General features: G+C 42.3%; 2 protein-coding genes across 2 annotated transcripts in view; one reads left to right on the top strand and one right to left on the bottom strand.

Annotated features, from left to right (window-relative positions):
• LOC147421432 (uncharacterized) overlaps positions 1–13,248 on the top strand; it is a 55,768-nt gene extending 42,520 nt beyond the window's left edge. The window contains exons 5-9 of the mRNA XM_086503660.1: positions 11,412–12,443; positions 12,552–12,650; positions 12,765–12,812; positions 13,013–13,096; positions 13,201–13,248. Of these exons, the coding sequence (XP_086359786.1) occupies positions 12,339–12,443; positions 12,552–12,650; positions 12,765–12,812; positions 13,013–13,096; positions 13,201–13,248 (384 nt within the window). The 5' untranslated portion in view covers positions 11,412–12,338. The remainder of the gene's footprint in view (positions 1–11,411; positions 12,444–12,551; positions 12,651–12,764; positions 12,813–13,012; positions 13,097–13,200) is intronic.
• Positions 13,249–16,926: 3,678 nt separating this feature from the next.
• On the bottom strand, positions 16,927–17,463 carry LOC147421433 (uncharacterized; the record flags this gene model as incomplete). Its single annotated transcript, XM_086502399.1, has 2 exons — positions 16,927–17,014; positions 17,360–17,463. Coding segments are annotated over 2 exons (192 nt in total), but the record flags the coding sequence as incomplete, so codon positions are not given.
• Between the last annotated feature and the right edge of the window lie 6,223 nt (positions 17,464–23,686).

Below are 23,686 nucleotides of genomic sequence, written 5' to 3' on the forward strand. Positions count from 1 at the left end.
ATGAACATCCATGCACTACCACGTTCAAGTTGACTACTCCCAATGTTGGAGTTGGGTTCTTGTTGCATCCTTTGATTGTCGTTATTCCTGCGGTCAATGCTTGACTTGTTGCTTTCTTGTATGTGGAATAACTGACTGCATTCACTATAGCTCCTGTGTCTACCTAAGCATTGGTGTTGTGATTGTTGAGTTGTACTTTGATGTGCATATCCATTCCATCTAACCAGTCGTCATCTGTTGAAACTGCATCTTTAGGTAATTCCCATTGTCGATCATCTAGTCTTAAAGCGTTGATGGGAATCGGTATCTGTTGATTCTTGAGAGCAACTTTACGCTTGAGTACCCGAAGTCTAGCTTCATCTTGGGCTTCATCAATAACCTGTTGTCGCTTGATCTTCCTTTGTTTGGCTGCATGCATTCTCTCTAGCAATTCATTGGTTAGTGGCAAATTGTATTTCTTTAAACGACATCCACTAATCCAATTAGCCATTGGTTCACCATCTATGGTTGACAATTTTACTGCTCCACTTGGAGATACATCTTCAATAATAAATGGTCCATTTCTCTTTTTCTTAAACTCGGGAATGTGTTGCTTAAGGGAATAGACTAGAACTAAGTCCCCTTTCTTGAAAATTTTGGTGATTAAGTGGGAATCAAAAAACTGTTTTTTTTTTCCCTCTTTTGTGCATAGATATGAGCTACAACAATTAGCCTTTGCTCGTCTAGCTTTTCCAAATCTTCTAGTCTTTCTGAAAATTCATGTCCAGTCCACTCAAGAGTTTGTGCTACCCTTAAGGTCGACAATAGAAATTCTATTGGCAGTATGGCATCAAGACCATAAACAAGATTAAAGGGTGTAGCATTTAAAGTTGTTTTGAATGCAACTCGATAGCACACCATCTATGGTTAGTACCGAGCTAAGAATTTTATTCGTATGCTCAACTTGTCCGTTTGCTTGTGGGTGATAGGGAGTTGATTTATTATGGATAACCATAAACTCATTAAGCAAATACTCTATTACCTCGTTGAGGAAATGAGTTCCCCGATCTTCACTGACAATCTCTATTAGCAATCCCTACCTTACGAATACATACTCATATAAGAATGCAGCAGTGGTTCTGGCATCATTCCTTTGAGTCGCTTTAGCCTCGGCCCATTTGGTCAAATAGTCCGTAGCTACAATGATATATCGAGCTTGGGTTCTCTATAAGCAGGTGGCTGTATCGGTCCAACAAAATCTATACCCCATTTTGTGAAGGCTCTAGCCCTCGTCATTGGTCTTAAGGGCATGCTGTCTACTCGTGTTGGTATTTTTGCTCGTTGACAAGCATCACACCTTCGAACATATTCTTTGGCATCTGCAAAAAGTGTTGGCCACCATATGCCTGCAATCAAGATTGCTCTTGCGGTGGTCTCACTAGAAAAGTGACCTCCAGCTAATCTAGCATGTGCTTGTTCTATAATCGGAATATACTCGTTTTCATTTGCACAAAGACGCAAATGTTGATCCTTACCTCTCCGATACAGTTGGTTTCCAATGACAGCATAGTCTCTTTCTTCCGCTTCAATTGCTCTTTGACGGTGTTTACTCATATCCTCAAGAAATGTTCGACTTGATAAGTAAGTAACTAGATAGTTACTCCACTTAGGAACAGGTGACATTTGAAACAATTTTACATGAGGAATGGGTTGTTTTTTCTGACATTGAGGGCAATCTCTTACAAAAGATCGGACATCTCTCCTCATAGTCGGCCAAAATACTCCAAGTCTTAAGATTCGTTGCATAGTTTGGTCTTCCGCAAAGTGAATTCCTACTATGGTAACATGTGCTTGACTTAGGTATTGATCCTTTTCTTCAAGGTTAATGCATAAAAGCAATATCCCGTCTCGATTTTTTTTTTATAGCCTCCCAGCTAGTAATTGATACATAGTCGATTGCTCGATTAAGTCAACTGTGATAGGAAGTGGTGAATCCACTTGAGCTATTGTCATCAATGACACAATTTTTTCAGACCATCTAGGTATCATTTCCATGGAGAACAAATAGGCATCTGGTAGATCATCATCTACCCCTTTAGGTGACTCCCCTGAAACAATCCTGGACAAATGATCTACTCGTTGATGTGTAGTGCCTTTTTTAACAACCACAGTGAAATCAAATTCGATAAGAATGATGAACCATCTCACTATTCTTCCTGTGTTGCATGGCTTGTTGACCAAATATAACAAAGCTTGGTGGTCCACAAAGAACACAAACTTGTTGGCCAATAGGTAATGTCTATACTTTTTAACGGCATAGATCATTCCTAGTCCTTCTCTTTCAGTGGTGGTGTAATTTTTTTCTGCCATATTCAGTTGTCGGCTTGCATAAGAAATAGGAAAGTCAATTTACCCATCTCCAATGGCAAAGTTTGAAGCATCTACATGTACGTGGAATACCTTATCCCAATCGGGTGCTTTCAATATTGGAGCTGAGGTGAGAGCTTGCTTAAGCTTCATGAAGGATTCTTCACATGCCTCAATCCATTCAAAGTGCATTATCAAGCTATACATGGGTTTTGCAATTATAACATACATGTAGATGAACCGTCGGTAATATCCACAATGTCCCATGAAGGCTTGTACCCCTGTGACTGTTGTTGGTCTAGGCAAATCAGCAATGACATGAATCTTTTCAATATCGGTAGCTATGCTAGTTTTAGACACTATGTGTCCAAGGATTTTCCCTTGTCTCCTCATGAATGTGCACTTTTTTGGGTTTAAGAAAATCCTGTAAGTCTACATTTCTCGGATACCTTTTTGAGGTGTTCAAAATGATCAACTCGGATTGACAAATGTACGCATAAATCATCCATGTATACTTCCAAGAATTTCCGAAGATACTCTTTGAAAGCATGGCTCATCAATCTCTGAAATGTGGCTGGAGCATTAGTTAACCCAAACGGCATAACCCGATAGGCAAATATACCCCATTCTGTTGCAAAAGCAGTTTTGTGCTGATCTTTTGGGTCAACCAAAAGTTGATTGTATCCCGAAAAGCCATCTAGGAAGCTGTAAGCTTCTTATCCTGCCACTCGTTCTAGAACGTGCTCAGTTATCGGAAGAGGAAAGTTGTCTCTAATGGTAGTTTCATTCACTTTTTTGAGATTAACGCACACTCGTAATTTCCCATTCTTCTTAGGTACTACCACAATTGGGGACACCCAATCAGTGTGTTCAATTTCGTAAATGAATTCAGCTTCCTTTAGTTTTTCAATTTCTTCTTTGATATTCCTGGCAAATGTTTCGTTATAAGTGTATGGTCTTTGTCTACTTGGTTTCACATCATCTCTCATGGGTATGGTATGTTGGCAGATTTCTGGATCAACACCCTTGAGATCCTTGTAAGACCAAGCAAAGATATTAGGCTCTTCTTTTGGTTCACCCAAGTCTACCCTTTTAGCGTTTTCAGGTCCTTCGTAAGAATTGCCTTGTTAACGTAGTTCCCTAACATGTTATTCGATTATGATTTTTCGATCTTGGGGAGTATACTTTTTGTAATGAGATGGAACATGCATTACATCCTTACCATCCTCTTCCGTGGTTTCCATTTCGGTGGTTTATATCTCCTTTAGAGCTTTTTTCAACTCTTGATATTTCTTTTTTCGCTCGACTCTGGTCATGAGTGGTTTTTTATCCTGATGTTCTTCTTGAGTACCCTTCCTTGTTTTTCTCGATGTCTGAGACATTTTTGAGTTTCCGTTCGAAGGATATCTGCAAGTTATTTTGTCCTTGACACAATCTTTAGCATCTATCTGCATCAGGAATTTTGTTTTACTTCTATACCATTTTTGTCTTCTTGATTTCTGGTTTGGAAAGTCAAAAAACTTTTCCTCCGTTCCCCTTAAGAGTAGTTGAGCTCTCGTATGTTCTTTTTTGGATCCCGAGTCTTCGGAGGTAGCTGAGTGTTCATCCAACTCATCAGTTGCATCGTAATAGAGGTCAGAGAAGACTTGTTGAGCTTTCATCAAGTCCTTTGTTTCCTCATCCTTGTTTTCAATGTTAAGAACTAACATCATTTGGATGGGAATTATGTCGTAGCCATCCTCATTGCAAAATTGAGTAGGCATAGACGTGTTCACGCATACATCCATAGTCGCTAAAATTTGAGTCCACTCGAATGGTTCGAATAAATGCTCTGGAAAGGGTTCAGGTATGTAGGCTTCGTCTGTACAGTCCCTTTCTAGGATACATTCCTCTCGTCTTAAGCTTTCATTTTCTGAAGCTCCGCACATCCAAATAGGAGTGTCTTTGTTTAGCCAAGATGGAAGTTTAGTTTCAGCCGAAGAGACTGAATCAAACTCTTGGATGGGTGTTTTCAAGACGTCTCTATAGGTGTGGTCCTTTAGATTGACCCTTGTTATAGATCCCACCTGCTTTAAGTACAGATAGTCGTTTCCCCAATCTTGGATAAGTTGTACCTATCGCATGAAAGGTCTTCCCAATATGATTTCATAGTTGAGTTTTTTCCCAAAGTCTACTATGGCAAAAGTGTGTTGATATTCGATTCCACAGGAGTTGACTATCACTTTTTCTAGCAGCCCTAGTAGTCTTTCAATGTGTCCGTCAGCCAACTGCAATTTCATTCGCGTTTGTCTAATGGCTTGCTGTCCCCAGGATTCCCATACTGCTTTAGTGGCTATGGCTATGCCAGCTCCACTATCTAGTATTGCCATGGTTTCAATGTCATTAAATTTCACTGGGAGGGTAGTGTTTCCTTCTTCCCCTTCATAATATTCTCCGACCTTGTTCATAGGAACTGATCGTATCTCTTTGAATTTCGTTTCATTTTTTGAGTTTCCCAGATTCTTAGAGGTTAACCCCGTTATACCCACCTTTTCTAGGGTTTTCTGTAAATCATTCCATAAGTATGGTCTAAGTTTCAACAGTTCTCCCAAGGTAAGAGTGCATTGGATAGGTGTAGACATGGTTGAATGAACGTTGTCTACTTCGAGGGTTTGTTTGGCTCTTTTGAATTGAGTGGTTTTGCAAATGATAGACTCATCTTCATTATCTCCCAAGTAAGAAGGTAATGTTTTTAATGTCATCGATTTAAATATTCATGAAGCCTCTGACCCGCAATCCTCGTACAAGGATTGTATATCCATGTTTATACCAGATGGTAGGTTATTTAACCAGACTTCCTCTATAGGAGCTACTTTAAAGTTAGGCTCCCATCATTGATCTCCCTTACCTTTTCCCATAAGTGTCCTGGCCAGTCTTCCTCCACGAATGGAATTCCGTCTAAGGCATCCTCGCTGTCCGGCACTATGAGCTCTGGTTCATTTGTTTCAAGGTGGGGTTCTACCACCACATCGGATTTTGCTTTTGTTTCTTCTACCGCAAGCTCTTCTGGTTTTGCAACACTTTCAAGATTGGGTTTTTGTTTATCCAGCATTTCCTGCATGATTCTTACCAAATTTTGATAAGCTTCCAGCTTAGCTACTTCCATGTCTGGAGATGGATAGTTTTTTCATTTGTTTTCCATGTTTTGGCCTGCTTTAAGTCTTGCTTGGTAGGCTTCCAAGGTGGCATTGATAGGCTCAGAAATTTTATCAACCAAAATGGATCCTCCAGATTTCACGGTTGTTTCCTTAAATTCACTACCAGTTTCTTTCAACTTGTCCTGGGCTAGAATTTTTGCTTTCTCTTCGTTTTCAACCCATTGTTTTTGTTTTCTCATCTCATATCTTTTGCTTCTGCTCCTTTTGATTCTTTAAGAAGAAACTCTCGTGTTCTCCGAATCATCAGAGGAATTGTGTTTCTTTTTCCTTGCCTGGGCTCTAGTGATTAGCTTGATTGGAACAATCGGTTCGCTCTCTGATGAGCTACTAGGCATTACTTGGACTACGTTAACTACAGTTTTTCCTTTGTTCAAAGGATTCTTAGGACAATCTTCCAGAAAGTGTCCTCCCTTTTTGCAACATTGTATGCAATAGGCTTCAATTGGTTTGAGGTTTTTGTCAGGCTCTGGACATTCGTTCTTCCAATGGTCATCAACACCACAATTATGATAGTTTCCTGTTATGGGCTTCATCATGGGTCTTCCCAGAGGAGGTATGACACCTTGATTAGCTACATAATACATTGGTGCGAGCTCTGGTGGAGCATAAGTCATGGTTTCCTCCATTGGTGGGTGGGTGTGGACTATACCAATCTCACTCTACCATTACTATAGATGGACTAGACTCTGCGTAGGGTGTAACAGACACTAATGCTTGTTCATTTATGACTGTTTCTGAGTGCATGTACTTTACAGGCACCACATTATGTCCTGGATAAGGAGGTTGTTGTCCCAACACAGGTTGAGGTCTCTCCATACCCATTGGTGGTCTTTGAACTTCAGCCATATTAGGCTGATATCTGTACATGGGTTGTCCTTGTGGCCTTATGGGCACGTACTCAACATTCCCATCATACTTTGGTCTGAAGTAGCACTCGTGGGTCTCGTGGTTGGTCCATTTACCCTCAATTGCACACCATTTTTGTGGCCTAATTGGTTGTCCTTGTGGGGATATCCCCTGTCCTGGTCCTCTCATAGGTGTTTTTTGCATATTGTTCATCATGTCATTCATCCTTTTTAGCATATCTTCTATGGATGAGAGTGGTGCCGCGACAGCCGTTCCCACTTGTGCTGGTTTTGTAGATGAAGTCTTCTTGCTTTGGTTATCCTTAGGGACATCCTCTTCATTAAAGATCTCACAATTGTCTCCTAGGTCAATAGCATCAGACACACACGCCTCTAGGGTTGTATGCTTTTTACTATAGAGTATAACATGAAGTTCTTTGTTTAGCAGTCCCTCCAAAAACAATGAAACAAGTTGCTCCTCTGCAGGTATCTCCATCTCTGGGCATCTGGCAATGTATTGTTTCATTCGAGTTGCACAATCCCTAATAGACTCACCATGTTTCTGTTTGAAGCTGTAGATTTGAGCTACCGTATTATGTTTAATCCCCGTTTTAGAACAAGCAGCTACAAATCCTTGAGCTAATGTATTCAAATCCATGATTGACCTTGGTGGAATGTTTTGGAACCATGTCAAAGCTTTTCCTTCTAATGTCATTCCAAACCCCTTGAATTGAGTATGGAAGTCGAATATACGCTATGCTCTTAGCACTTGCTTGAAGCTTGCTAAGTGGTCATATGGATCCCCTGATCCACTGTATTTTTTGACTCATTTTTGGAAATCAGCTGGTCTGACACATCTATTTGGTTCAACTCCAAGTCTTCTTTGAGTTGGTCCTGTTCCGAGTCCTTCAAACCAGTCTATCGGAAATAGTGACTCATGTAGCCTTGGACTGGCCTTAGTGTCACCCGTTTTTCTCCGTGATGAGGTGGTTTTTGGTTTCTTCACATTACTCTCAAGTGATCTCTCACAATGTTCGTCTCTTGGAGTGGTTTCTGGTCCTTGACCCAATATCCAATCCCATATGGAATACCCCTGGTATTTGGTTTGTTGTACCTCCTCAGGAGTCATCATAACAAAGTTGTTGTTATAACATTCCCTAAACAAGTAAGTTGGTAGATCCGCAAATGCCTTATCTTTGATTTTGAAGATATAGATGATCTACATGGCCGTTAATTGTCCTGGTCTAGTATGAGAAGTCCACAAAAGATAATTTATGTTTCTATCTTAACAACAATAGACTCCGATCCTAGGATTATCCGTACTAAGCCATTTCAAAGGCTTCAAGTTTACTTGATCGTATCCCTCGAATTCCAAAGTTGGTGGTCCTTCTTTTGCTGACATATCCGGGATTATAGTGTTTACTTCTAAGCCCCATTTGTCTACCATATCGGGATTTTCAACCTGTACATTGAGTTTCGTTTTGATCCATGTACATTTTTCCTTGTTTGTTGGCCCTAACTTCTTCTTCGAACTCAATACCATGATCACCAATGCAAATAGCATACTCTTCGTTAGGATCCAAGTAAACCTAGGCTCCATGACGATTAGTCTTGTAAAAAGAGAGTATATGCTTGTAGCGCATTGTCGTTCCGGTTTTCGAGTGAGTCGAGTAAGAAGACATTTCGGATGTTGAATCTGAAAAAGTGTCCGAGACTTCTTCAGGAATTGTGTGCAAGGAATTGCCTTGATTTATGCTTTCTTCAGTGGATACTCTGTTGGTGTTTTCTCCAAATAGGCCTTGATTTCCGATTACACGACCGGATCTAAGGTTCATATAGACTTATGAAGCCCTGGATAGAGTACTCACCTTGGATTGACTTGTAGTCAATTTCCACTTGACTCAATTGCAACTTTCTGTCAAGCCACTTATTCCTCATCTGCAGCCTGATTCCTATACAAAATTTGTCAAATTATCTATTTTTTTATAAGGACAGTAGAGCTCTTAAGAACTCAAGTGATTGGTCTCTGTATTTCACTTCAATTCGTGCTATGGAAGTCAAAATTTTGACTTTCAAATTCAGCTTAACAAAATCAAAGGTTTAATCTGCAATCTGTAAACTGAGTGTATCTGTACCAATTTTGATCCAATTGAGCCCAGAATTTCCCAGTGGCCTTATTTTATGCTGGTCTAACACTATATAAGCCCAAAAGTCAAATTTGAAGTCTCTAGATAGCAGAAGTAAATAATCGCGATTATTTACTTTTGTCACTTTTTTGCACTTTCTGGATTGGTTTGGTAAGTATACAACTTGTTAAAGTCCTTGGGCAAGTTTGGACAAAATTTGATCAAGTTTACCCATTGTTCCGTGTCCGCAGACTCTGATTTCGAGAATCTGGCTAAAGTTTCACTTTTGTGGTCCAAATTTCACCAAAATTGATTTGTGGGGTCCAATTGATGTGCCTGACCTTGTGGTGTACTCAAATTTGCAAAATCACCAACTTTTGAAGCAAATGTAAATAATCGCGATTATTTATTTTTGATAATTTTTTGTAAATTTTTGTCCCAACTTTGACACAGATCTATCAAGCACCTTATGTTAAGGTCAATTCTTGGTCAAGTGGTCATCAATTATCTGTTCGCAGACTAACTTTGTAATTTTTGCCACAGTTTTCACCCGAGTGATCCAAATCTTACCAAATTTGGTTTGTGGGCTTATTACAACATGGTAAAGCTAGTGGTGTGCCAACTTGGTCAAAAAAGTTCAAAAACAGGACAGATGTAAATAATCGCGATTATTTACATTTGTCAAATTTTTGCAAGTTTTTGGTCAACTGAGCATATACACATGTTTATCACCTCAATATAAGCCTATGAATCAATTTTCAACAAGTTTGGATAAATTTTTCCTCTATTCACACTCAAGATTCAAAAAGTCAGTACAAACTTTAGTTTTCACCCAGTTTTTTGCCAGTTTAGTGATCCAAATCTCTTGGGCCTTTACAAAAGTTATTTGTACACATGCAATGAGTCAATGATATGAGTCTTGGCTAATTTAGAGCAAAAAGTTAATAATCGCGATTATTAACTTGAGCTTTGAAATGAGCACTTTTTTGAAATTTTCTCACAGACAGTCCCTTTATGATTTTTTTTAAGCCTATAAATCAAGTCAAAACTTAAGTTGGCCTAAAATATCAAGGAAAAGTAAATAATCTGAGTTTTGGTCAACTTCTTGAAATTTTTACCTCGAAGTGTCCTTGAGCTTATCCACTGGTTCAGACAACTCTTAGGCTTACTCCCCCGTTGGATTGAGTGAATTCAAGTCTTTTCTTGCTATTTCTAGCCGTAGACCTGAAATACTGCAACCTTACATAACAACTCACACTTGATTCTTCCAGAGAGAGCAATGCTATGAAATCCAGCTCGGATCCTACTTACCCTACTCCTAGTTTCTCAAGAAAAGGGGTTGTGGAAAGTGTCCACAAACATTCATTTTCTTGTGTTTTTTATGTTATTCAGAGTCTTGATCTTGAGACTTGTGTCGTCTACCAATCATTCTCCAAATCCTAATCTAAATCTACAATCCTACAATCCTAAAGGTACTCAACAAGTACGATTACTTCCAAGCTACCTCTACACAGCAAAAGACGACAATCTTAAGCTATGCGGTTTCTAAAAGACAGTTTTGAACTCTAAGCGAACCTAGAGGAAGTTAAAGGACAATTACACAAGACCCTTGTGTTTCCCTAGTTTAGGTCTTTTCGATCCCCGACAACGGCGCCAAATGTGGGATGCATGTCTAACCTCACCATCCTATCTTATTGCAGTATTAGCGAGAACCACGATTAATTTGTCAAACCATGGGAAGAAGCTGGCTCGACTAGGGCATAGAGGCTACAAGAGGTGGTCAATCTCTCGGAAAACAACTAACAACTCGCATCTAACTCAGGCTACACTCAAGTGACTGAAATCACCAAAAGCCAATCGCTCATTGGAAAGCAAATCACATCCGTTACAGCATCAAATGACATCCAAATGTAATGAAACTTCTAGGACAAGTTTATAAGACCTAAGCACACATGCCTATGGCCTCAAACCCCACTTTAGGTCAAGTTCCAAAATCGCGATTATTAACAGCAGTGGATTTTTGACCTAGTCGTTTTTGACCCAGAATGCACCTAAATGCTTGGCAATGATGCCTCAATACCCCGCCTATGCTTAGTTTTCATTTTAAAAGTGTAAATTCCTAGTTATGATGAAATTAGGCCGTGGGTTGACGATGCCAAAAGCTAAAAAATAATGTGAATGGCTTACGTCAATGCATAGAGCTCTTACCTGCGGTTGCAATGCAACAAACGCATTCACAATGTGACAACCGGAGAGGGAGTAGGAAGCGCGAGAAGGAGAGAAGTGAGCGCCGTCAGCTCACGATGTGTATTTCTTATCCAAAACTTCTAAAAAACTTACAAAAATTGGCTTTTATACCTTAGCCAAGGTTTTTGGGTGGTCAAAAGTAATAATTTGGAGTTCTACCAAAGCTGGAAATTGAATGGGTAATACAATCTGGAAGCTTCTAGCCCCGGCTCATTAATTACAAGGTTTATCAAAAAAACAGGATTACAATATTCCCGATTTATCAAAATAATAATTTTTTTTACAAGGAGAACTCCAAAAAATGGTGTCCACGTTAGCTTGCTGCTAACACTTTGGTATTGTGTTGGCCATCATGTGCCACACTATGATAGACAGGCAGGGGAGAAAATTGCCAAGAGATTTTTTCCAACAAATTGTAGCTACATGATAGATGATGTAGTCTTCCTCATTGAGATTGATGGTGTTATTCTTAGAGGTGGGACAGAGCGGTCTTATTTGTTCTTTCGGTAAGACTAGTCCAAAGTATGATACTAGTGAATGTTATAGTATATATGTGTTTGCATTAGGTTTCTAATTTACTTTTTATATGGTCGTGTTGTTGATAACAACGTTTACTGAGCCTCATGACTATGTTTTGGATTTGTTTGCAGAGTGTGGTGGTTTGGGTTGAGCTTCTGTGGAAGATATGAGGCATTGCATGTGTCTAGAGCTAAATGATGTGCTCTATGAAATATGTTTGTCCGACATTTCATGTGGACCTGTGCAATGTTGATTGCGGATGCACAATTGGTTGAGTCTCTCTAACAGTACACATCTTGATGTTTTGATATATGTTTTTATGTTCATGGCAGCCATTTGACATTGACATGGCATGTTGGTATGCTCTATACATTTCATTTGGATGTTTCGCTTGTGTTTGTGTGGTGCATGATGGCCACATAATGTGGAGATGACTTTGATTGGAGCTTTCCTATGTAGTTAGATTATGTTGACACCATTGAGAATGTGTTGATTTTTGTGAGATGACAATATCGTTAAAGGGATGGATATAAGAGTTTATGTGAAGGAAATTCCATGTGGGAGCCCAAGAAAGGGTGTACGGTTTTTTTTAATGAAGATGAGACTTTGGTAAAATTTTTAAGAATCATGTTTTACGTACATGCTCAAAAATACATACAAATGGTGCTTTTTATAAAGTTTCATTTTGCATAAGCATAGACATGCTTCCATATTTCTTAAAAGTGTTTGGTAGTTGAAGGATTGTACTATGAGGTTTTGAGTTTTTCCACGACACAATGATACTTAAAGATATGATTAGTGTAAAATCAAGGTTCAAAAGCTCAAAAAAAAAGTTCCAATTGTAAAAGCTCGGAATCGAAAGCTCGTAAAAATAAAATCCCCGGTTACAAGGTGCTTATCATTAGGAGCTTTGAGATTTAGGAGGCGGCTCCTGTGTAGGGAGCCACCCTTTCTCGGGCTTCATTCGGTGTGGGAAGGTTATGTTTGCAGCACATCCTTGTCATGTTATCCTTTTTGACATCTTGGTCGTTGGTAAACCCTAGCAAAAAAGTGACGGGATGATATTGAGATCAAGCTTTGGTACACGAGTGGCCGGGCGAAAGCAGGCACCTAATTTTGCTGCAACTTTGCTTTGTGAGGCTAATTCAATGTTGGCTTATGAGGTGTGTTTGAGGTTGGCTTGACTTTGTTTTTTCATGTGCACCTTTGTTTTGATAGGTTTCTTTACTGGTGTTTGCATTGATGCTACCACATGTTATGCTATGACCCAGGAGATGAGGAGAGCGTCAATTTTCTTTATTGTTCTCTACGAAGCCTTTTGTTGCAGGCTTGAGTGCGCTGGCATTCAGATTAGTATGTTGTGGCTTGAGGTATAGCATGACCATTATATTTTTGTGATCTGTGATGAATGTCAGTGATTGGGTTTTGTGTCTTCATTTGCTAACAAGTTCTGGGGGTTGTGCCTCTCCTATTTGCATTTGCAGCTCGAGCCACCTGCCAAGATTCACCCCATCTCCATGTTACGCATGCAGGTACTACCATCAAGTCTTCCTTGGGCTGGGTGTATCATTTTATTCCCACCCTTGCTATACCCTTCCTCTTGAGTGTAGACATCAAGGTGCAGACTCAGTCGCACATTCTACATTGAAGTTGCTTTTTTATTTCTGGACATTTAACTGTTTACCTTAAGCTTTTTATCGAGATAAATTAAATCTTCATTGTAACCGCGCAGGTCCGTCCTTGTTGTTTTCATGAAGATTCAGAGTTATGTGTGCATCTTTTTCTCTGCAAGGTTGCTTCATTAATGTTTGATCATGTAATTGTCTACTGCCTATGGATGTCGTCAATTACAGTCCGCATGGAATTTCTAAAGTACCTTTTGTAATATTGACGTCACTTATGTGTCTATATTGGAAACAGAGTCCTTGCAATGATGGTCATACATCTGAAGCTGGGATTTGTTCCTGAGAATTTATCAAAAAGTGTGCTTGCACACTACACTGAGGAAGGTTATTAGTAGACAAAACTTACGTTGAACGGGACCTTGAATGTGGACGGATGTCAAGGGATGGTGCCGAAAATAGTTGAGTTTCTTCCAGAATATGATTGTCACTATTTATTATAATGCCTTTCAAAAGTTAATTTTCCTCATGGCTTCTCCCTGTAATTTCTCTAAGCTTTCATGTTTGTGACCCGTAAGGTGCGCAAACAAGAGTGCTGCTCCTTGCAATGCTTGAGAGGCATTGTCTCTAGTCCTTGAGCCCACTAAAACTATTTGCATCTCCATTTTTATCATGAGAGATATATGCTTTCTTTAGCTCTGTCAGCAGCCAAGACTTGCGCTTCACGAGCAGAGGCTTTGCTTGCAACTTAAACTACAGGGTGTAGGTTTATTTTCTTGCTTGTAAAGTTGTAAGTTACTTGTCTAGAAAATTGTGGTGGCTACTGCAGAAGATGATTCAACCACGGCCGTCATATGAACTTTGTCACAAAAGTTTTGAAACAAACTGCAACTGTGTCAAGCCTTGCAAGTATGTGGGGCTGGATGAGTTCAATGATTTAGTGGTAGGTAGAGAGAGAGATAGAGAGAGAGAGAGAGCAGGTCAAGCCATTCATCAAGTGAAGTTCTGCAACAAAAACTTTAGGAGAGAGTGGTATTTAGTCCTCTTGCCACCCACATGATTGTGGAGCTCCTCTCTTTTTCACTAGTGATGCTGGGATGAACAACATGATTGCGCTACATCCCAACTAAGTTTTATACTGTCTATTTGTTTAATGACATTGCCCCATTAAATTAATTTCGAGAGTCTGTGCAACCTTTTTGTCATCACCAGTATGGCTTGTATTTATTACTGCTGGTGGTGAAGGTCACGAATGTACAGTAGTCCAGCTGGTTATGAATACAAATCTATGTAATTCTAATTATGTTGGAACCTATCTCCTTGATCTCTTGTAGAGCGTCAACTTAGAGTTGTATATTACAATTGCTTAGGTCACCATCCTTGTCTCCTCTCTTCTGTCTAACTTGCAAGTTCTCTCTTATAGCTTCATACACATTGATTCTCAGTCCTTCCTTTTCATCTCTAGTATCCCAAGTTTGATTGAATTAGAACTAGAATATGCATCTCATGTTCTCTCTTTTCACCCTCTTGCCATCTAACTATCGCACCTCAATCTGCCAAACCTCATTTGATATGTGGAATGTCACTCAGTGCTTTGTCTGGGCTCCTTCATTTCTTCAACAGCATGCGTCTTGCAAAAGGGCAAGTGAGAAATGTTACATGGATAGTGATGAACATGCTGGGAGAAATGATGATTTGAAAATAAATGGCAATGGCTAGGAGATGAAGCATATCATGCAAGAGTTTGTTATTGCAGCATCGGTATCATCGTACAAGAGTTTGTTATTGCAGCATTGGTATCATCATTGTTATTGCAGCATCGGTATCATCGTACAAGGGCAACGCTAGCACTAGTATATACTCTTGCCTTGGCTTTATGTAGATGTCAGTGCCCCTAGCCAATTGTTGTATGCTTCCAACAAGTCAAGCATTTGTATTGAGCTTCTCGAGGTGTGGCACAAATGCTTCATGGAACTTTTCTCTCTCTCTCTCTCTCTCTCTCTCTCTCTCTCTCTCTCACATACATGCCGTTGTTGGTTATGTGTTTGTCTTATGTCTTTTTATGCTTGCCACTTTGTCTTTGGAGGAGCACAAATTGGATGCTTGAAATTGCCTCTCAATTGTTCTTGAGCAAGCAAGGCCTCTCGATGCTTACTCCTAAAGGGAAAAAAAGGGCAACTTTTCTACATTAATGTGATTCTTATACTAATGTTTCCTGTGTCAAAGGCCTCCTATAGATTATTGTATATTCTCTCAAATCTATGCACACACACATGGACCTCTTATTTTTAATCCTGCTACAAACCCTCGTTGCTTTCACCAGTGATGACTCGTAATGTGCAGTGACAAACATGATTGTTCTTATGTTGCATCAACAAAAGCATTACTCCCTCACTCTTATCTTAAACTTTTTGGTTTTGGTAATGCACATGGACAAGTAGGTGGCCAAAACGTTTCTTCTTGGGTTGCAAAAGGCAGAATCCTTGGAGATACTGCTTTGGAAAAGGCAAGGGTGGGCAAAGTAAAGCAAAAGGGAGTACAGATGTCGCCCTGATGTTTTTTTGAATCTATACTATCTATAAAAGGGGAGGGAATTCCGGATCCCCCCCAAAACACGTGGCACTCAATCCTCCATCCGGCTTTCTCTCAAGCGGTGTGCTCTGTAGTCGTTGGCGGTACAGGTGAGAGAGAGAGAGAGAGAGAGAGAGAGACTGCGCGAAAGAGACACAATCCCCTCGAGAGGCCTCGAGTCCTTGACCGCTCGCGACCCCACCTTCATGACTTCAATTTATTTATCCGTGCTGGAACGGTGGATATTGCAGGGAATATACGAGCAGGCTGCGGCCCTACCTGTGTGCTCTGAGCACTGATTGCCCATCTCAAAAAATGGAACCGGGTCGCCTAGGTGTGCACATCAGCCTTACTGGCCTCAACGGATCCAGGGTTGGTTGCATCTAGAGGCATATAGCCAACTTTTCTCTCCCCCTCATACTCTACCTTTGCCATGCTTGGTGCTTAGTGAGGCTCCCGAGTCCCATTCCCACACATGGGCATTGTTGGGCTTACACAGGGAAGGCTTACATGGAGAGAGGGCTAGGAGCACCTCTTCAACTATGAGTGTGCGCGGAACTGTTACTGGAAGTAGAGCAGGAGAATCGGGAAAAGTGTTAAGAATAGCCAATCTCAGATGACGAAGCAACTGTCTTGGGTGAAGCTCTCTACTACAGGCCCAACTTCTTTTCTTCTTCCCCTGTGTCTCTTCTGTTTCTCTACTCTTCCCCTTATCTCTCTCCCTAAAGCCACAAAGTCCCTCAGAGGCAGCCCCTCTGTCGGGCAAATCACTTGAGTCTGCATCTTGGATTATACTCAGAGAACCCTTTTCATCTCTGTGTGTAAGTGGGAAGCTCAAATAAGTTGGCTTTGATTTAACAAGGTGCAAGAAATAAAACAACGTGAGGAACAAGAGAAGAGGAGCAAGAAATAAAGTAGTGTGAGAAGCGGAGCAACAAAATAGTGTGTTGCATGCAGGTGATGATGCAGGGGCGGCTTCTTTTTCAACATAACTATGGTCCAAGCATAAGGGCCGTCACAAAGAGAATTTCAAGGAAGTGTTACAACTTACAAATTGGAAAGTTTTATTACCACCATGGTAGGTAACTTAGGTGTGTGTGTGTGTGTGTGTGTGTGTGTGTGTGTGTGTGTGTGTGTGTGTGTGTGTGTGTGAGAGAGAGAGAGAGAGAGAGAGAGAGAGAGAGAAGATGCACACACACACACACACAACTTGAATTTGTGGGTGGAAAGAGAGAAGAGGTAGCAAAATACTGTGCGCCATGTTTCTAGGTAGGTTGGGACATTTTGTGAATTAATATGGTCATGTTCATTGAGCGTGAAAAGCCAAACTTATGTCTCTCTCAAGATTTTACATTCACACAATGTTGCTTTTATGTACTCTCTTTGTGACGGCCACCAATGCACGGCTAGCTTGCAAGGGGTCGTCGAATCATGCGTTGTGCTCTGAATATACTCATGTCAACATCTTCACAAAGAGCTTGGACAACATGTTGGTGGGCGTTTGCCCGCAAGGTGTGCAACAGGCGTGTCTGTAGTGGAAGCTAAGCACTCATTGAGTGGTGGTCCGAATCGGACAACACTATCCGTCTACCTAGAGTGGTCACACGACTAGATGGGCTCCTTCTCTTTGTCCACATCAGTTGGCAAGCATAGGTTTCGTGGGATAGGCGAGGTCGAGACAAACTCGACCAACTACTAGGAGGTGGTATTAGAAAGGCGGACGCATGGCGATCGATAGAAAGACAACTGGAGAGCTGTTGTGCAGGGGGGAGAAGGGTGTGTAGCTGATTTTGCAGGGACTTGGGCTACCACCAGGACTGCTACAAGCTAGATCGTCCAACAAATGGGCGACGGCTCGATATATTGTGCATCGTAATGCTCAATGCGTCTCCTTCAACTGAAAGGCTTGGCCGTGGGAGAGAGGTGGCAGGGTCTCCCAAGCGCCATATCTCATCATCAGTAGCAACAGGGTGAGGTTCACAACCAAGGTTTAGAGAGAGTAGGTGCTCTTGATGACACATGGAGCATGCGTTTTTTGAGCATGTGAAGGAGAGTTATGGCATGGTAGTAGTGTTGTTGCAAGCAAACGATAGAGTTGTGTGGAATGGGGTGAGGATGATGGGTGCTTGCGATAGTACGCAAAGGCTTGCATGAAAAATGGTGTGCAATGCTACGAGTTGTTAGAGCGTGGCAACCAAGCTACATGGAAAAGTGGCAGATTGTGGGTCTCGGCTTTGCACATGCATGAGGGGTATTGTGCAAAACGGGGTGGCATTGAGGGGTGCTCCCCACACCACACAGAGGGTGTGCAGTGATGCGGGTTGTCATAGCGAGGCACCCAAGCTACGTGGCAATGTTAGAGGGGGAAGCGCAAGGGCGAGGCTGCTCTACAGAGTAGCCAATGGTGGGTATACACGAAAGACAAGGCAGCCAAGGAATGAAGGCAGCAAACCTGGTATAAATGGAGACAACGCAACAGGTCATTGGCGGCTATGGCAACATTGAGCTCAGAGAGAGAGAGAGAGAGAATCCTTCCAGCGTGTGCCTTTGTGTCTGGCCTTCAAACCTGCTACAAATGGAGACAACGTAGTAGGACATTGGCGGCTATGGAAACATTGAGCCAACACCTTTGACCAACATCCAACCATCAATATCCAGTGCACCTCATAGGTGAAATATTGTTGCAAGGGCTAGGACTGTGACATTCGGCTTGGATGAGAGGAGGATGTAGCTTTCTATCGTGATCAGACACCATACCTCTGCCCCTTATACCACTGCATATCTACGACATCTGCCATTGTACTACTGCTTTGCCAACCACCTTGCATGTTTCCTCTCTCACATGCTTTGATGTGGGCCGAGATCTTGGAAGATGGGGAGGGGGGTGGGGTGGGGTGGGGCCAAGTGAGGGAAAGAGGGGCCATGCCGCCGCCGGAGGCGGCGCCGCTTTACTAGTCAAATTAAGTAAAATTTCACTAGATTCTCCTTTTGAGAGAGAGAGAGAGAGAGAGAGAGAGAGAGAGAGAGAGAGAGAGAGAGACTCTCCATGCGTCAGAACCAGCGAAGGACGCGCAATGATCGATGAGAACGAGGTTTAGAGAGAGACGGAGAGCTAAGGTCGCAGGAGTTGAAGCAAGCCTACTCTTCTCTCTATGAAATCGGACATTGCGCTCTTCCCTCGACAGCTTGCTTAGCTATGCAGAAGGAGCATGCAAGCGAGGCGCGGTTCAGACAATGCTCTCTCTCTCTCTCTCTCTCTCTCTCTCTCTCTCTCTCTCTCTCTCTCTCTCTCTCTCTCTCTTTGCGCAATCCGCGTCTCTTTGTTCTCCCCTTGTGTCTCTCTATTGCGCGTGCGGACGGGCATTTCATTTATTGTCTGCATTCTCAGCATCTTGTCGGTGTGCTGCATCTAAGCTATCGTGATTGTGTGGTGAAGGGTAGGATTGCCCTACGACGAATGCAGAAGGGAAGAGCAAATGGCGGGTGGAGGACAGTGAAAGAGGGAGATATATTTACTGTGCAGTTTTTTCTTGTGCCTGACGAAGAGACTACGCATGGTGCTGACCCGCAATGGTGTCTTTCTTGCCTGACCTCAGCGCTGTCTTTCTCTCTTGACCCTGCATCCGATGAAGACAAGACCCGGGCATTGCGATGGAGAGAAGAACCGCAGGTCCCCACCAGGATCCTTGGGGAGGGAATGGTAGAGAGAGAGTGAGAAGAGAAGGAGGGCAAGCAGGGAATGCTGTATAGAGAGAGAGAGAGAGAGAGAGAGAGAGAGAGAGAGAGGAGAGGAGAGCCCATGCCATGTTCCACATCTTGTTAGCAGTAGACTGTGTGCTTTGAGAGCGAGACAAGCCAACCCATGGTGGGTCTGAGAGCAAGGGCCACAAAGAGAGAGAGAGAGAGAGAGATAGAGAGAGAGAGATGCGAGACGAAGCTCTACGTGCAGGAGGAGGGAAAGGGGGAAACTGGAAAACTATTTCTTCTTTTCCTTTGGTATTGCAAGATTCGATTCGAATCTTGTAGACAAATTAATGAGTTTGGCAATCTGGACCCAGTATGACCCCTTTACTATTTAGTAAAATTTCTTCTAATTTACCCCATCACTATCTAGCAAAGTTTATTTTTATTTTATCGCTCAGATCTTATCAATGGTTAGTAAGTGTTTAAAAAATCTATCACCTTTTTTTCATAAGTTTACATGACCAATCAATCGTTTTTGTTTCAGTACAGTGTATCATAGGTAGGCCTTGTGATTTTATCACTTGTCAAATCCTATGCACATGCATGACCCTTAGTCATCCAAAAGGACTCATTTAACAAAAGAGGGGAGACATAGCATTTGAAACCGTGAAAAGATGACAAAAAGATTACAAGCTCACGTTAATTCTCTATAGTTTTTGAGATATACACTTCAAAAAAGGATGTTTTCCAGCACTTTAACAAGAAGATGGATTGCATGCACATACTTGTACCTGGCTCCAACTTTCACTTTTCAATACATAGTATCTTCTCAAGATGCTTCAGCATCTCGAGTTAGCTTCAAGAGCACCCCTAATCCCTAAGATTTGACCTAAGCACGTAGACACTAAAAAGACAAGCTTAACCACTAGGCTATTCGCCTTGGCTGCCCTTAGGGCTCCCATAAGCACTTAAAAAAGCACGTAGACACTAAAAAGACAAGCTGAACCACTAGGCTATTCGCCTTGGCTGCCCTTAGGGCTCCCATAAGCACTTAAAACCCCCCAACCCACCACCGCCCCCCCCCCCCCCCCCCCCCCCCCCCCCCCCCCCCCCAGCCTAGCCTACCCCTACCCCCGCTTTCTCCTTTTGCTTTTTTTCCCCCACCCTTCCCTTTTCCTTTTCTCCCCCCCCCCTCCCCCCCCCCAAAACCTAGCCTAGCCTAGCCTACCCCCCCTTTCCCCTTTTGCTTTTTTTCCCCCACCCTTCCCTTTTCCTTTCTCTTCCCCCCCTGGCCCCGCCCCACCCCGCCCCGCCGGCCTACCCCCCCTTTCTCCTTTTGCTTTTTTTCCCCCACCCTTCCCTTTTCCTTTCTCTTCCCCCCCCTGGCCCCGCCCCGCCCCGCCGGCCTACCCCCCCTTTCTCCTTTTGCTTTTTTTCCCCCACCCTTCCCTTTTCCTTTCTCTTCCATCCCCCACCCCGCCCCGCCCCGCCGGCCCCCAAACTAATTAATTAATGGTTTGTAAAAAAGTCGTTAGAGGGACATACTAGCTCTACTCTTTTTGTTTTTCATTAGATAGAATCTCCACAAGATCCCTTAGGATCTCCAATTAGCATGTCCATGCACGTCATCATCTAAAACCAACCTTAATAAGTAACATTTGAACTCGTCACGTAGATACTATGAAACTCAAGCTAAACCACTAGGCTATACGCCTTGCGTGCCCTTAGGCCTCCCTTAAGCACTAAAAAAAACAAATAAGCCCCCCCCCCCCTTCCCCCCAAAACTAATTAATTAATGCCCTTGTGAAAAAGTTGTTTCGGGGACCTAGTGGGTGTTGAGATGTCGAGCTCTACACCTTAAGCTGGCATCCACTACGGGTCTTGGCCGCTTACGGCATTTACTCACTGGCGCGTTAGGTGACCGACACGGAGGATCTCTGCCAGTGATTCTACAACTGGACTACACTTATAGTGCCAACCTAGTACGCTTCTAGCGAGTTCACACTTAGTGACCGCATGTACATATGTGCTACTTTTCAGGTTTAGCACTTAGTCATTTTGTACTCTCTTTTCTGTGAAGAAGAAGAAGAAGCTTTCCATCTCTGTGTGCTTTGTGCTTGTCTTGTGTAGCTCTCTTGCATCCTCATTCTTTACATGGTATCAGAGCCTGGTGCAGGCAAGAGAGGCTAAGAGAGCAAGAGCATCACAATCCCTTCGTTCGCAATCCACGACCAAGTTTCTGAACAAGTTTTTCGCACAAGTTTCCGAACAGGTCTCCAAAGTGCAGTATACAGAGATTTACTGTACAAGTACAGTGGTTGTATGTACGCTTGATTGTGGACACTCGCTGAGTATAGAAAGCGTTACAGGTACCACGATAGCAGGTTCAGTAGATTTGCAGGTTTTTGCAGCTATTTTGTCTTAGTGCTTCAAGATGTCTGACGGTTTCAGTCAGATTGTTACTGAGAAGCTTGAGAAAAATAACTACCCTGCATGGAAGTTCAGAATAACAAATTTCCTAAAAGGAAAAGGTTATTGGGACTATGTAGAAGGAGACAGTGAAAAGGAACCAGAGATTCCCGAGGCAAATGCTACAGCAGAACAAAGGAAAGCTTTGAGGGACTGGCAACAAGGCCAGAGCAAAGTGATGTATTGGCTTTCTATGAGCATCACAGATGGCATGATGGACTATCTACAGGATGCTGAAACCCCCGCCATTGCATGGAGAAACTTAGGCAGAGTGTTCGAGGTGAACACCAAGGCCAGGAAGCTTCAACTAAAGTCGGAGCTAAATCAGGTTAAGAGGAACAACCTCTCAATCAATGATTATGCCTTGAAGATCAAGAGTATCATTGAGGCTCTTGGATCTATTAAAGTCTCAGTGGAAGACGATGACATTGTCCGTGCATGCTTGGATGGTTTAGGAGATGAGTATGTATATTTTAGGTCTTCCATGAATACAAGAGACGACATCCCCGTGTTCCAAGATTTGATTTCTATGCTTATTCTTGAGGAGAAGAACCTTGACACATCTTCTTCTCATGGCACAAATAATTCTGAACAGGCCTTCTATTCTAACTCCAACAGAGGTAGAGGTAGAGGTCGTGGTCGAGGCCCAAGGGGTTGTAGGGGCCAATTTCTGGAAGGTCAATCAAATCAAAACAATACAGGTGGCAGGGGAAACCAGTCTCAAGGCAGGTGGAGTCAAAGAGGTCGTGGTGCAGGATCAAGCAGGCAGCAACATACTCCAGATAGCAGAGAATGTTGGACTTGTGGTGAAAGAGGTCACATGTCACGTGACTGTCCAAAGGGAAAAGCAAGTGGAAAGAGAGAACAGGGCAACTATGCATCTACTAGCAGAAGATGCAGATGACAGCAAAAACAAGCGCATGTTTTTGAATACAATGAATACAACATGTTTTTGTTATGCAGCATGTAATGAATACAATGACTGCAGAGAATTTCACCCAAGATGATGTTTGGTATGTGGATTCAGGTGCCTCTAATCACATGACGTCTCGTGGAGAGTGGTTTAGAGATATGCGCAAACCAGATGTGTCAGGCTATGTGCAGACAGGAGATGACACAGCTCACCCCATTGTTCATGTAGGGGACATACCTCTAAATACGAAGAGTGGGAAATCAAAGTACTTAGCAGATGTACTTCATGTCCCAAACATTACAAAGAATCTTGTTTCTGTTGTACAAATGGTTGAGCAGGGTTTGCAGGTTCGCTTCAATCCAAATGGTTGTTATGTAGAAGATTTCCAGAATGCTTGTAAGCTGATCACAGAGGGCAAATGTGTGGGCAGAATGTTTACGCTGAATGTAGACATGCCTGAGGTAAAAGCTGCATTATTTGCACAGGGCACAGGGGTTGTGGCTGATGTTGACATTTGGCACAAACGCATTGGCCATGTCAATGAGCAGAGATTGCGCAGCATGCAATCAAAACACATTGTAAAAGGTTTGCCCAAATTCAAGGTGGATGGTATGCATAAAGCTTGTGCAGCATGCCAGTTTGGAAAACAGTCAAAGGGCTCATTTCCACATGAGCGCAATGTATGTAAAAAGCCACTTGAGGTGGTGCACACAGATGTTGGGGTCCAACCAATACTGCAAGTATACATGGTTGCAGGTATTATGTCTCTTTCATTGATGACCATACAAGGAAAGTATGGGTCTACTTCATGCGTAACAAAAGTGAAGTGTTTGGTCACTTTCAAGACTTCAAAGTCATGATTGAGAAGGAGACAGATATGCAAATCAAGACATTGAGGTCAGATGGAGGGGGAGAGTACTTCTCCAATGATTTTTCAGATTTTCTGTGAATGCATGGTATACGCAGGCAATTTACATGCAGATATACTCCACAACAGAATGGGGTCGCAGAAAGGAAAAACAGGCACATTGCAGAGGTTGCACGGGCATTGATGAATGAGAAGAACATGCCTCATCATTTCTGGGCTGAAGCCGTAAATACAGCTGTGTACATTATGAACAGGACACCTACAGTTGCGGTGCATGAT

This window comes from Adiantum capillus-veneris, chromosome 27 (assembly GCF_014529385.1).
Source record: "Adiantum capillus-veneris isolate H3 chromosome 27, ASM1452938v2, whole genome shotgun sequence".
Lineage (NCBI taxonomy): Eukaryota > Viridiplantae > Streptophyta > Polypodiopsida > Polypodiales > Pteridaceae > Adiantum > Adiantum capillus-veneris.